This window comes from Physella acuta, unplaced genomic scaffold, assembly GCF_028476545.2.
Source record: "Physella acuta isolate Inbredline_101_S28 unplaced genomic scaffold, ASM2847654v3 ptg000228l, whole genome shotgun sequence".
Lineage (NCBI taxonomy): Eukaryota > Metazoa > Mollusca > Gastropoda > Physidae > Physella > Physella acuta.
In genome coordinates, this window is record NW_026731747.1 from 82497 (window position 1) to 96422 (window position 13926).

The following is a 13926-nucleotide window of genomic DNA, read 5'->3' on the forward strand; positions in this document are numbered from 1 at the left end:
AAGTAGAGATGCCTTCAAGAAATACTTCAAGTAGAGATAGATATGCCTTCAAGAAAAACTTCAAGTAGACATAGATATGCCTTCAAGAAATACTTCAAGTAGAGATAGATATGCCTTCAAGAAATACTTCAAGTAGAGATAGATATGCCTTCAAGAAATACTTCAAGTAGAGATAGATATGCCTTCAAGAAATACTTCAAGTAGAGATGCCTTCAAGAAATACTTCAAGTAGAGATAGATATGCCTTCAAGAAATACTTCAAGTAGAGATGCCTTCAAGAAATACTTCAAGTAGAGATGCCTTCAAGAAATACTTCAAGTAGAGATGCCTTCAAGAAATACTTCAAGTAGAGATAGATATGCCTTCAAGAAATACTTCAAGTAGAGATGCCTTCAAGAAATACTTCAAGTAGAGATGCCTTCAAGAAATACTTCAAGTAGAGATGCCTTCAAGAAATACTTCAAGTAGAGATAGATATGCCTTCAAGAAATACTTCAAGTAGAGATGCCTTCAAGAAATACTTCAAGTAGAGATGCCTTCAAGAAATACTTCAAGTAGAGATAGATATGCCTTCAAGAAATACTTCAAGTAGAGATAGATATGCCTTCAAGAAATACTTCAAGTAGAGATGCCTTCAAGAAATACTTCAAGTAGAGATAGATATGCCTTCAAGAAAAACTTCAAGTAGAGATGCCTTCAAGAAATACTTCAAGTAGAGATGCCTTCAAGAAATACTTCAAGTAGAGATGCCTTCAAGAAATACTTCAAGTAGAGATGCCTTCAAGAAATACTTCAAGTAGAGATGCCTTCAAGAAATACTTCAAGTAGAGATGCCTTCAAGAAATACTTCAAGTAGACATAGAGATCAAAAAAATAAAGTTCCCTTTTCAAACCTGACGGTCTATAGGGCAAGTGAAGTAGAGTTCATTTGTTTCTGTGACCTCAGCATATGAAGAGAGTGTGGTCGGCACTATAGAGATGCATACAAGAAATACTTCAAATACAAAGTAAACCTAACCTAAACGTCCGTAAAACAAGGACATTTGAGTGAATAAAGCTAAAAATGGATAGTACCATAATACCTCCGAATAGTTGTCAATTGCATTCACTGTATTTGACACAACTGATTGAAGATGGTACTATAGCAGAGAAGTTTTTCAGAGAAAATTCATTAATTTATTGTATAGCAGGACTATAGCAGTACTATAGCAGCACTATAGCAGTACTATAGCAGCACCATAGCAGTACTATAGCAGCACTATAGCAGCACTATAGTAGTACTATAGCAGCACTATAGCAGTACTATAGCAGTACTATAGCAGCACTATAGCAGCACTATAGCAGTACTATAGCAGCACTATAGCAGTACTATAGCAGTACTATAGCAGTACTATAGCAGCACTATAGCAGTACTATAGCAGCACTATAGCAGCACTATAGCAGTACTATAGCAGTACTATAGCAGTACTATAGCAGCACTATAGCAGCACTATAGCAGTACTATAGCAGCACTATAGCAGCACTATAGCAGTACTATAGCAGTACTATAGCAGTACTATAGCAGTACTATAGCAGCACTATAGCAGCACTTTACAAACGTGGCCATTGTCAGGGCTATCAGCCAGAGCACACCAAACACAGGTGAGGCGGGGGGGGGGGGGTGCGGACCACACCGGGTGACACCATTTAGGAAGTGACAAAAAGAAAAAAAGGCAAGATTTATAGAATAAATATAATTTTTTTTACAATTTAAATGAATGGTTAATTAGAGTTAAATGTATTTTAAGTCCATTATTACAATCCCGACAAGACGGTGGGGTGGGGGGGGGGGGGGGGGTGGGGGGGGGGGGGGTGGGGGGGTGACACCATGACGTAAACATGCAAACTATAGAGCAAACAATGCTACACCCAGCTGTTTTAACAACCGACTATAGATACACATCATTAGTATTGAATATTAAATGTGAAAATTTAAAGCTTTACCGGTGAGGGGGGGGGGGTGATACCAACTGCACAATTTAATTTACAGATAAAATTAAGAGGGGGGGGGTTGACACAATGAGGTGCCGCACTGAGTGACACCCGACCTCGCGATGCCACTGATCCCAAATATGTGAACATATGTGGAAAATGTGTGTGAAAAATGTGTGCGAAATATATGACTAATATCAAATATTAGCTGACTAAAGCTGACCAGACGTGTAGCTGACTAAATTTGACCAGAGCTACTTACGTTGTGTGTTCCCCCTTGACGTCAGGCTTGAGGTTGTCAGGATTGATGAAGAAAGTGACCAGCTCATTGTAAAACACAGCCCCACCTCCAAAGCCAGTCATTAGGGCACCACTAGCCAGACCCACTCGGCGTGGCATCCACTAAGAAAAAAATATTCTCTAATTCAGTTCATTCAGATAGTGTCTGCTTGGATATTTCTACTTGCTTTTCTCTAATTGGATTTGTCTGCTTGGATATTTCTACTTGCTTTTCTCTAATTGGTTTTGTCTACTTGGATATTTCTACGTGCTTTTCTCTAATTGGTTTTGTCTACTTGGATGTTTCCTACGTGCTTTTCTCTAATTGGTTTTGTCTACTTGGATGTTTCCTACTTGCTTTTCTCTAATTGGTTTTGTCTACTTGGATGTTTCCTACTTGCTTTTCTCTAATTGGTTTTGTCTACTTGGATATTTCTACTTGCTTTTCTCTAATTGGTTTTGTCTACTTGGATATTTCTACGTGCTTTTCTCTAATTGGTTTTGTCTACTTGGATATTTCTACTTGCTTTTCTCTAATTGGTTTTGTCTACTTGGATATTTCTACTTGCTTTTCTCTAATTGGTTTTGTCTACTTGGATGTTTCTACTTGCCTTAATGACGACAGGAAGTGGAGGTCCGTACGCCAGTCCGGCGCCCAGCCCGCCCACAGCTCCAAACGTCAGGATCAGGGCAACCATTGAGTGCTGGATGGCCAGGAAGCTACAGAAGGTGGCGGTGCTGTAGGAGACAGACAGAAGGTGCTGTAGGAGACAGACAGAAGGTGCTGTAGGAGACAGAAGGTGGCGGTGCTGTAGGAGACAGACAGAAGGTGCTGTAGGAGACAGAAGGTGGCGGTGCTGTAGGAGACAGACAGAAGGTGCTGTAGGAGACAGAAGGTGGCGGTGCTGTAGGAGACAGAAGGTGGCGGTGCTGTAGGAGACAGAAGGTGGCGGTGCTGTAGGAGACAGAAGGTGGCGGTGCTGTAGGAGACAGAAGGTGGCGGTGCTGTAGGAGACAGAAGGTGGCGGTGCTGTAGGAGACAGACAGAAGGTGGCGGTGCTGTAGGAGACAGACAGAAGGTGGCGGTGCTGTAGGAGACAGACAGAAGGTGGCGGTGCTGTAGGAGACAGACAGAAGGTGGCGGTGCTGTAGGAGACAGACAGAAGGTGCTGTAGGAGACAGACAGAAGGTGGCGGTGCTGTAGGAGACAGACAGAAGGTGCTGTAGGAGACAGACAGAAGGTGGCGGTGCTGTAGGAGACAGACAGAAGGTGGCGGTGCTGTAGGAGACAGACAGAAGGTGGCGGTGCTGTAGGAGACAGAAGGTGGCGGTGCTGTAGGAGACAGACAGAAGGTGCTGTAGGAGACAGAAGGTGGCGGTGCTGTAGGAGACAGAAGGTGGCGGTGCTGTAGGAGACAGAAGGTGGCGGTGCTGTAGGAGACAGAAGGTGGCGGTGCTGTAGGAGACAGAAGGTGGCGGTGCTGTAGGAGACAGAAGGTGGCGGTGCTGTAGGAGACAGAAGGTGGCGGTGCTGTAGGAGACAGACAGAAGGTGCTGTAGGAGACAGACAGAAGGTGGCGGTGCTGTAGGAGACAGACAGAAGGTGGCGGTGCTGTAGGAGACAGACAGAAGGTGCTGTAGGAGACAGACAGAAGGTGGCGGTGCTGTAGGAGACAGACATAAGGTGGCGGTGCTGAAAAGAGACAGACAGAAGGTGGTGGTGCTGTAGGAGACAGACAGAAGGTGCTGTAGGAGACAGACAGAAGGTGGCGGTGCTGTAGGAGACAGACAGAAGGTGGCGGTGCTGTAGGAGACAGACAGAAGGTGCTGTAGGAGACAGACAGAAGGTGCTGTAGGAGACAGAAGGTGGCGGTGCTGTAGGAGACAGAAGGTGGCGGTGCTGTAGGAGACAGACAGAAGGTTGCGGTGCTGTAGGAGACAGAAGGTGGCGGTGCTGTAGGAGACAGACAGAAGGTGGCGGTGCTGTAGGAGACAGAAGGTGGCGGTGCTGTAGGAGACAGACAGAAGGTGGCGGTGCTGTAGGAGACAGACAGAAGGTGGCGGTGCTGTAGGAGACAGACAGAAGGTGGCGGTGCTGTAGGAGACAGAAGGTGGCGGTGCTGTAGGAGACAGAAGGTGGCGGTGCTGTAGGAGACAGACAGAAGGTTGCGGTGCTGTAGGAGACAGACAGAAGGTGGCGGTGCTGTAGGAGACAGAAGGTGCTGTAGGAGACAGACAGAAGGTGCTGTAGGAGACAGACAGAAGGTGCTGTAGGACACAGACAGAAGGTGGCGGTGCTGTAGGAGACAGAAGGTGGCGGTGCTGTAGGAGACAGACAGAAGGTGGCGGTGCTGTAGGAGACAGACAGAAGGTGGCGGTGCTGTAGGAGACAGACAGAAGGTGGCGGTGCTGTAGGAGACAGACAGAAGGTGGCGGTGCTGTAGGAGACAGACAGAAGGTAGCGGTGCTGTAGGAGACAGACAGAAGGTGGCGGTGCTGTAGGAGACAGACAGAAGGTGGTGGTGCTGTAGAAGACAGACAGAAGGTGCTGTAGGAGACAGACAGAAGGTGGCGGTGCTGTAGGAGACAGACAGAAGGTGGTGGTGCTGTAGGAGACAGACAGAAGGTGGCGGTGCTGTAGGAGACAGACAGAAGGTGGTGGTGCTGTAGGAGACAGACAGAAGGTGCTGTAGGAGACAGACAGAAGGTGGCGGTGCTGTAGGAGACAGAAGGTGGCGGTGCTGTAGGAGACAGACAGAAGGTGCTGTAGGAGACAGAAGGTGGCGGTGCTGTAGGAGACAGAAGGTGGCGGTGCTGTAGGAGACAGACAGAAGGTGGCGGTGCTGTAGGAGACAGAAGATGGCGGTGCTGTAGGAGACAGAAGGTGGTGGTGCTGTAGGAGACAGACAGAAGGTGGCGGTGCTGTAGGAGACAGACAGAAGGTGGCGGTGCTGTAGGAGACAGAAGGTTGCGGTGCTGTAGGAGACAGACAGAAGGTTGCGGTGCTGTAGGAGACAGACAGAAGGTGGCGGTGCTGTAGGAGACAGACAGAAGGTGGCGGTGCTGTAGGAGACAGAAGGTGGTGGTGCTGTAGGAGACAGACAGAAGGTGGTGGTGCTGTAGGAGACAGACAGAAGGTGGCGGTGCTGTAGGAGACAGACAGAAGGTGGCGGTGCTGTAGGAGACAGACAGAAGGTGGCGGTGCTGTAGGAGACAGAAGGTGGCGGTGCTGTAGGAGACAGACAGAAGGTGGCGGTGCTGTATGAATAGACACTAACCTGTGGATGATCATAGCGGAGAGGACGATGAGCCTCGGGCCGTACTTGTTGCTGAGGTAGCCCGAGACGATGATGGCCAGGGAGAAAGTGATGAAGAAGGCGGAGAAAATCCACTGGGGGTCCACGACGTCATGGTCGGTGGGCAAGTTGGAGTGGTAGTAGGAGTTGATGTAGGTGGCCAAGTTACCTGAAATCATTGGTTAGTGGCCAAGTTACCTGAAATCATTGGTTAGTGGCCAAGTTACCTGAAATCATTGGTTAGTGGCCAAGTTACCTGAAATCATTGGTTAGTGGCCAAGTTAAAAATTGGTAGGTGGCCAAGTTAAGAATTGGTAAGTGGCCAAGTTACCTGAAATTATTGGTTAGTGGCCAAGTTACCTGAAATCATTGGTTAGTTGCCAAGTTAAAAATTGGTAGGTGGCCAAGTTAAGAATTGGTAAGTGGCCAAGTTAAGAGTTGGTAAGTGGCCAAGTTACCTGTAATAATTGGTTAGTGGCCAAGTTAAGAATTGGTAAGTGGCCAAGTTAAGAATTGGTAAGTGGCCAAGTTAAGAATTGGTAAGTGGCCAAGTTAAGAATTGGTAAGTGGCCAAGTTAAGAATTGGTAAGTGGCCAAGTTACCTAAAATAATTGGTTAGTGGCCAAGTTAAGAATTGGTAAGTGGCCAAGTTAAGAATTGGTAAGTGGCCAAGTTAAGAATTGGTAAGTGGCCAAGTTACATGAAATGTTAACTAGATGGCTAAGCTACTTTCAAACATTAAAATGATGGTTCTGTTATATGAAATAAGGTGGCCAAGCTATACGAAATAAAAAGAAAGTGGCCAAGAGAAAATTGGCCACAGCCCACTCAAAAGGTGGCATGTGCAGCACAGCAGTTAGTCGATAGCGACATTTGGCAGGTCGATACAAATTGATTGAACGTCAAATCTTTGTAAGGATAAAAATGTAATGTAGCTGTAATGTAGCCAAAGTGGTAGGAACATATAACATCTATGTGTGGTAGTGGTGTGTGGTAGGGATGTGTGGTAGTGGTAGTGATGTGTGGTAGCTGTAGTGGTGTGTGGTAGCGGTGTGTGGTAGCGGTGTGTGGTAGCGGTAGTATGTGGTTGTGGTAGCTGTGTGTGGTAATGATGTGTGGTAGCTGTAGTGGTGTGTGGTAGTGGTGTGTGGTAGTGGTGTGTGATATTGGTATGTAGAAGTGATGTGTGGTAGCTGTGTGGTAGTGGTGTGTGGTGGTGGTAGCGGTGTGTGGTAGTGGTGTGTGATATTGGTATGTAGAAGTGATGTGTGGTAGCTGTGTGTGGTAGCGGTGTGTGGTAGTGATGTGTAGTAGATGTAGTGGTGTGTGGTAGCGGTGTGTGGTAGCGGTGTGTGGTAGTGATGTGTAGTAGATGTAGTAGTATGTGTTAGTGGTGTGCGGTAGATGTAGTGGTGTGTGGTAGTGGTGTGTGGTAGATGTAGTGGTGTGTGGTACATGTAGTGGTGTGTGGTAGTGGTGCGTGGTAGTGGTGTGTGGTACATGTAGTGGTGTGTGGTACATGTAGTGGTGTGTGATAGTGGTGCGTGGTAGTGGTGTGTGGTAGATGTAGTGGTGTGTGGTACATGTAGTGGTGTGTGATAGTGCGTGGTAGTGGTGTGTGGTAGATGTAGTGGTGTGTGGTACATGTAGTGGTGTGCGGTAGTGGTGCGTGGTAGTGGTGTGTGGTAGATGTAGTGGTGTGTGATAGTGCGTGGTAGTGGTGTGTGGTAGATGTAGTGATGTGTGGTAGTTGTAATGGTGTGTGGTGGCTGTAGTGGTGTGGTAGAGGTGTGTAGTACTGGTGTGTGGTAGTTGTAATGGTGCGTAGTAGTGGTGTGTGGTCGTGGTGTCAAGATATGAAGACAATGCAACATGACATTAAATTTGACTTTATCGATTGCCTAATTATTTTTTTATGAATTAATTACAATTTTGCCCAAATTAGTAGGCTGTGTCATCAAACTATTCCGCACTATTAGACAATGCTCATCACGTTAGGGTTAGGGTCATCACGTTCATTAGATGCGCATTTATTCATGCAACTCTATTGTAAATTTTAAAAATTTAAAGTACTGACATTTTTAAAATAAAAAACGTTTTAATAACACGCTTTTATGTAATAATGCACTAGAAAGTAGAAAATAAATTATACACTACTATTTAAATAACTATAAAGAAAAGCTAGATAATAAAGTGACCCACGCTTTTTTATAGTTATTTAAATAGTAGTGTATAATTTACTTACTACTTTTTAGTGCATTATTACATAAAAGCTTGTTATTAAAACGTTTTTTAATGAATTTTTTAAGTACATTATTACATAAAAGCTTGTTATTAAAATGTTTTTTATGAGGTTTTTTTTTTCATTTTTTTTCATTATTACAAGCTTTTATTTGACTTGCTTCCTCAGTTTGTCGACAGTCTGTCCGTCGTCAGTCTAGATCAGGGGTCTCCAAACTACGGCCCGCGGGCCCGATGCGGCCCGCGAAGTCATCTAATCCGGCCCGCGGAGATTTTTTTGTCCAAGGAAAAATCGTTTTTTGGTGATGGCTGAGGAACTTTGCGCAGAAAAATCAAAGACATGCATGGAAGAAACTGGCCCCCGAACTGAAATTTGATAGTTAATGCGGCCCTCGGACTGAAAAGTTTGGAGACCCCTGGTCTAGATTGAAACGCCCGAGCGTAATTTCGGGCACCTCTAACAAACATATACGATTCAGTTGGCACGTGGGTCAAGACTTGAATGCAATCTGACATTAAATTTGACTTGGATGCCTAATTAGTTTTTTTATGAATTAATTAAAATTTTGTCCAATTTAGTAGGCAGTCTTACCCAACAATTCTGCCCTATTATACGCGCGTTATCACGTTCATTCGGTACGCAATGGTTTTTATTCATGCAACTTAAATGTTTAGAAAATTACAGTATTGAAAATTCATAAAAAAATTTAAAAAAAAAAAAAACGTTTTAATAACAAGCTTTTATGTAATAATGCACTAAAAAGTAGAAAATAAATTATAGACTACTATTTAAATAACTATAAAGAAAAGCGTGGGTCACTTTAGTATCTATCGGATACCTTTACTAATGTTAAGGAAGACACCCACGCTTTTCTTTATAGTTATTTAAATAGTAGTCTATAATTTATTTTCTACTTTTTAGTGCATTATTACATAAAAGCTTGTTATTAAAACGTTTTTTTATGAATTTTTTTTTCAGTACTTTACATGTTTTATTTACCATAGTTACATGACTAAAAACCATTGCGCGCCTACTGAACGTGATGGCGCAGCCATTGAACGTGATGGCGCAGCTATTGAACGTGATGACGCGTGTGGTGTGGTTGGATAGACATGCCTACTAATTCGGTCCAACTTTTAATTAATTAATAAAAAATTAATTAGGCATCCAATTAAGTCAAATTTAATTTCAGATAGCATTGTCTTCATGTCTTGACCCACGTGTCAAATTTGAATCGTATCGGTCAAGTAGAAGTGACCGAATTTTCACTCCAGCGTTTCGATCTAGACTGACGACAGACAGAGGAAGTGAGTTAAATAAAAGCTTGTAATAAAAAAAAATTCATAAAAAAAATTCATAAAAAACCTTTTAATAACAAGCTTTTATGCAATGATGCACTAAAAAGTAGAAAATAAATTATACACTACTATTTAAATTACTATAAAGAAAAGCGTGGGTCTCTTCTCAAATATTAGTAAAGGTATCCAATAGGTAGTAAAGTACTAAAGTGACCCACGCTTTTCTTTATAGTAATTTAAATAGTAGTGTATAATTTATTTTCTACTTTTTAGTGCATCATTACATAAAAGCTTGTTATTAAAACGTTTTTTTTATGAATTTTTTTTTCAGTACTTTACATGTTTTATTTACAATAGTGTTACATGACTAAAAACCATTGCGCGCCTACTGAACGTGATGGCGCAGCTATTAAACCTGATGGCGCAGCTATTGAAAGTGATGACGCGTGTGGTGTGGTTGGATTGACATGCCTACTAATTCGGTCCAAATTTTAATTAATTCATAAAAAATTAATTAGGCATCCAATTAAGTCAAATTTAGTTTCAGATTGCATTGTCTTCATGTCTTGACCCACGTGCCAACTGTGAATCGTATCGGTCAAGTAGAACTGTCCGAATTTTCACTCCTACGTTTCGATCTAGACTGACGACAGACAGAGGAAGTGAGTTAAATAAAAGCTTGTAAAAACGTTTTAATAACAAGCTTTTATGTACTAATGCACTAAAAAGTAGAAAATAAATTATACACTACTATTTAAATTACTATAAAGAAAAGCGTGGGTCTCTTCTCAAATATTAGTAAAGGTATCCAATAGGTACTAAAATGCCCCACGCTTTTCTTTATAGTAATTTAAATAGTAGTGTATAATTTATTTTCCACTTTTTAGTGCATTAGTACATAAAAGCTTTTTATTAAAACGTTTTTTATGAATTTTTTTTTAGTACTTTACATGTTTTATTTACAATAGTGTTACATGACTAAAAACCATTGCGCGTCTATTGAACGTGATGGCGCAGCTATTGAACCTGATGGCGCAGCTATTGAACGCGATGACGCGTGTGGTGTGGTTAGATAGACATGCCTACTAACTCGGTCCAAATTTTAATTAATTAATAAAAAATTAATTAGGCATCCAATTAAGTCAAATTTAGTTTCAGATTGCATTGTCTTCATGTCTTGATCCACGTGCCAACTGTGAATCGTATCGGTCAAGTAGAAGTGTCCGAATTTTCACTCCTGCGTTTCGATCTAGACTGACGACGAAGTGAGTTGAATAAAAGCTTGTAAAAAGTTTTATAACAAGCTTTTATGTAATAATTCACTAAAAAGTTTTCTTTAAATAGCTAATAATACACTACTATTTAAATAACTATAAAGAAAAGCGTGGGTCTCTTCATAAATACTAGTAAAGGTAACCAATAAAAGGCTCTCACTGGACGCGGACGCCCAGGAAAGCATGTTGTTCGGCGGTGCGTGAGAGCATTTTTATACACGGCCGTTTGTTTCATAAAGCCATTTGATAAAGCGTTTTCTTTTGTGTTTGCGTGTTGGATTTGTATTGTTTTATGTTTGTATTTGCGTGTTGCGTAGCTTTTGTGTTTGCGTTAGCCGTGTTGAGGCCTGCCTGGCTAATGGGAGGCGCCTGCAGGGCTGGTGGTGTCCATAAAGAAAAAAAAAAGAAAGAAAATGGTTCAAGTTCATGGACTTACCAAAATACCAAGGAACTCCGATAGGGAGGTAAATAAATATTCCTCCAATGATGACGAAGTATCTTCTCCAAATCTGCCACCTAGTGACGCACGTCTTGTACAGCATTGTGTGCTACCACACACACACACCTTTTAATGGTACTTGTGTGAGGGGAGCCACCACACACACACACACCTTTTAATGGTGCTTGTGTGAGGGGAGCCACCACACACACACACACCTTTTAATGGTGCTTGTGTGAGGGGAGCCACCACACACACACACCTTTAAATGGTGTCAGTCAACATCGGGGGCAACAAACTGCGTTGGAAACACACAAAACACAATGTCCCAATGATGTCTCAAACACAATGTCCCAATGATGTCTCAAACACAATGTCCCAATGATGTCTCAAACACAATGTCCCAATGATGTCTCAAACACAATGTCCCAATGATGTCTCAAACACAATGTCCCAATGATGTCTCAAACACAATGTCCCAATGATGTCTCAAACACAATGTCCCAATGATGTCTCAAACACAATGTCCCAATGATGTCTCAAACACAATGTCCCAATGATGTCTCAAACACAATGTCCCAATGGTGTCTCAAACACAATGTCCCAATGATGTCTCAAACACAATGTCCCAATGATGTCTCAAACACAATGTCCCAATGATGTCTCAAACACAATGTCCCAATGGTGTCTCAAACACAATGTCCTTGTGATGTCTCAAACACAATGTCCCAATGATGTCTCAAACACAATGTCCCAATGATGTCTCAAACACAATGTCCCAATGATGTCTCAAACACAATGTCCCAATGATGTCTCAAACACAATGTCCCAATGATGTCTCAAACACAATGTCCCAATGGTGTCTCAAACACAATGTCCTTGTGATGTCTCAAACACAATGTCCTTGTGATGTCTCAAACACAATGTCCTTGTGATGTCTCAAACACAATGTCCTTGTGATGTCTCAAACACAATGTCCTTGTGATGTAACAAACACAATGTCCCAATGATGTCTCAAACACAATGTCCTTGTGATGTAACAAACACAATGTCCCAATGATGTCTCAAACACAGTGTCCCAATGATGTCTCAAACACAATGTCCTTGTGATGTAACAAACACAATGTCCCAATGATGTCTCAAACACAGTGTCCCAATGATGTCTCAAACACAATGTCCTTGTGATGTAACAAACACAATGTCCCAATGATGTCTCAAACACAATGTCCCAATGGTGTCTCAAACACAATGTCCTTGTGATGTAACAAACACAATGTCCCAATGATGTCTCAAACACAATGTCCTTGTGATGTAACAAACACAATGTCCCAATGATGTCTCAAACACAATGTCCTTGTGATGTAACAAACACAATGTCCCAATGATGTCTCAAACACAATGTCCTTGTGATGTCTCAAACACAATGTCCTTGTGATGTCTCAAACACAATGTCCCAATGATGTAACAAACACAATGTCCCAATGATGTCTCAAACACAATGTCCCAATGATGTCTCAAACACAATGTCCTTGTGATGTCTCAAACACAATGTCCCAATGATGTCTCAAACACAATGTCCTTGTGATGTAACAAACACAATGTCCCAATGATGTCTCAAACACAATGTCCCAATGATGTCTCAAACACAATGTCCCAATGATGTCTCAAACACAATGTCCTTGTGATGTAACAAACACAATGTCCCAATGATGTCTCAAACACAATGTCCCAATGATGTCTCAAACACAATGTCCTTGTGATGTAACAAACACAATGTCCTTGTGATGTCTCAAACACAATGTCCCAATGATGTCTCAAACACAATGTCCTTGTGATGTAACAAACACAATGTCCCAATGATGTCTCAAACACAATGTCCTTGTGATGTAACAAACACAATGTCCCAATGATGTCTCAAACACAATGTCCTTGTGATGTAACAAACACAATGTCCTTGTGATGTCTCAAACACAATGTCCCAATGATGTCTCAAACACAATGTCCTTGTGATGTAACAAACACAATGTCCTTGTGATGTCTCAAACACAATGTCCCAATGATGTCTCAAACACAATGTCCTTGTGATGTAACAAACACAATGTCCTTGTGATGTAACAAACACAATGTCCCAATGATGTCTCAAACACAATGTCCCAATGATGTCTCAAACACAATGTCCTTGTGATGTAACAAACACAATGTCCTTGTGATGTCTCAAACACAATGTCCCAATGGTGTCTCAAACACAATGTCCCAATGATGTCTCAAACACAATGTCCCAATGATGTCTCAAACACAATGTCCCAATGATGTCTCAAACACAATGTCCCAATGATGTCTCAAACACAATGTCCCAATGATGTCTCAAACACAATGTCCCAATGATGTCTAGCCTCTATACATCGGTCTACCGTAGACTTAACTCCCCGAATGTCCTCGTATGTAACAGTCGGTATTGATTCTGCGCACAGATTGGCTTGACATCAACTTACCAGCCTCGACCGTCCACAGTCAACGGATGGCTAATTTCATGGAACCACCTCACACCCATAATTAGCCTGCATGCATGAACACATACACCCCCTCCCCCACTGCAACACGCATCTAGCTAGTCTAAAAAAATGCTGAGAGTGGGTGGGGAGTGGAGGGTGGGTGGGGACTTCAAGTTATGTCAACGTTTTAATATTCTAAGTTAATATTAATGTTGACTGAACCCCCCCCCCTTTCCAGAACTTGCATACAAAACACACAACATAAACGATGGCGTGTTAGGTTTGATAACACACAACATAAACGATGGCGTGTTAGGTTTGATAACACACAACATAAACGATGGCGTGTTTGGTTTGATAACACACAAAATAAACGATGGCGTGTTTGGTTTGATAACACACAACATAAACGATGGCGTGTTTGGTTTGATAACACACAACACACCGTCTGGCGTGCGTTTGTATCGAGTTTTCCTAGCCTTGTCGACTGTAAGCAGATTCCTCCTCCACGTGGCCTGTGATTGATCGTCTGAAGTCAAGCAAACATTTTCAAACCTGCCAGTTACACGCGCTCTAACAATTTGTATCCACTACACATTACTAAGGTCACCTTGCCTAATGGGCATTTCTAAAAG

The 13926-nt window shown here is 42.4% G+C and overlaps 1 protein-coding gene across 4 annotated transcripts in view; it reads right to left on the reverse strand.

Moving 5' to 3' along the window:
• Positions 1-13307, reverse strand: part of LOC131938025 (L-lactate transporter) — a 28945-nt gene extending 15638 nt beyond the window's left edge. The window contains exons 1-6 of one of the 4 annotated variants that reach the window (XM_059295844.1): positions 13211-13260; positions 11062-11097; positions 10797-10971; positions 5529-5715; positions 2862-2988; positions 2234-2373 (exon numbers count right to left, since the gene is read on the reverse strand). In XM_059295844.1, the coding sequence (XP_059151827.1) occupies positions 2234-2373; positions 2862-2988; positions 5529-5715; positions 10797-10902 (560 nt within the window). In that variant the 5' untranslated portion in view covers positions 10903-10971; positions 11062-11097; positions 13211-13260. Of the gene's footprint in view, positions 1-2233; positions 2374-2861; positions 2989-5528; positions 5716-10796; positions 10972-11061; positions 11134-13210; positions 13261-13291 lie in introns of those variants that run through there. The other 3 variants (XM_059295846.1, XM_059295845.1, XM_059295843.1) reach the window with 3 other exon arrangements.
• Between the last annotated feature and the right edge of the window lie 619 nt (positions 13308-13926).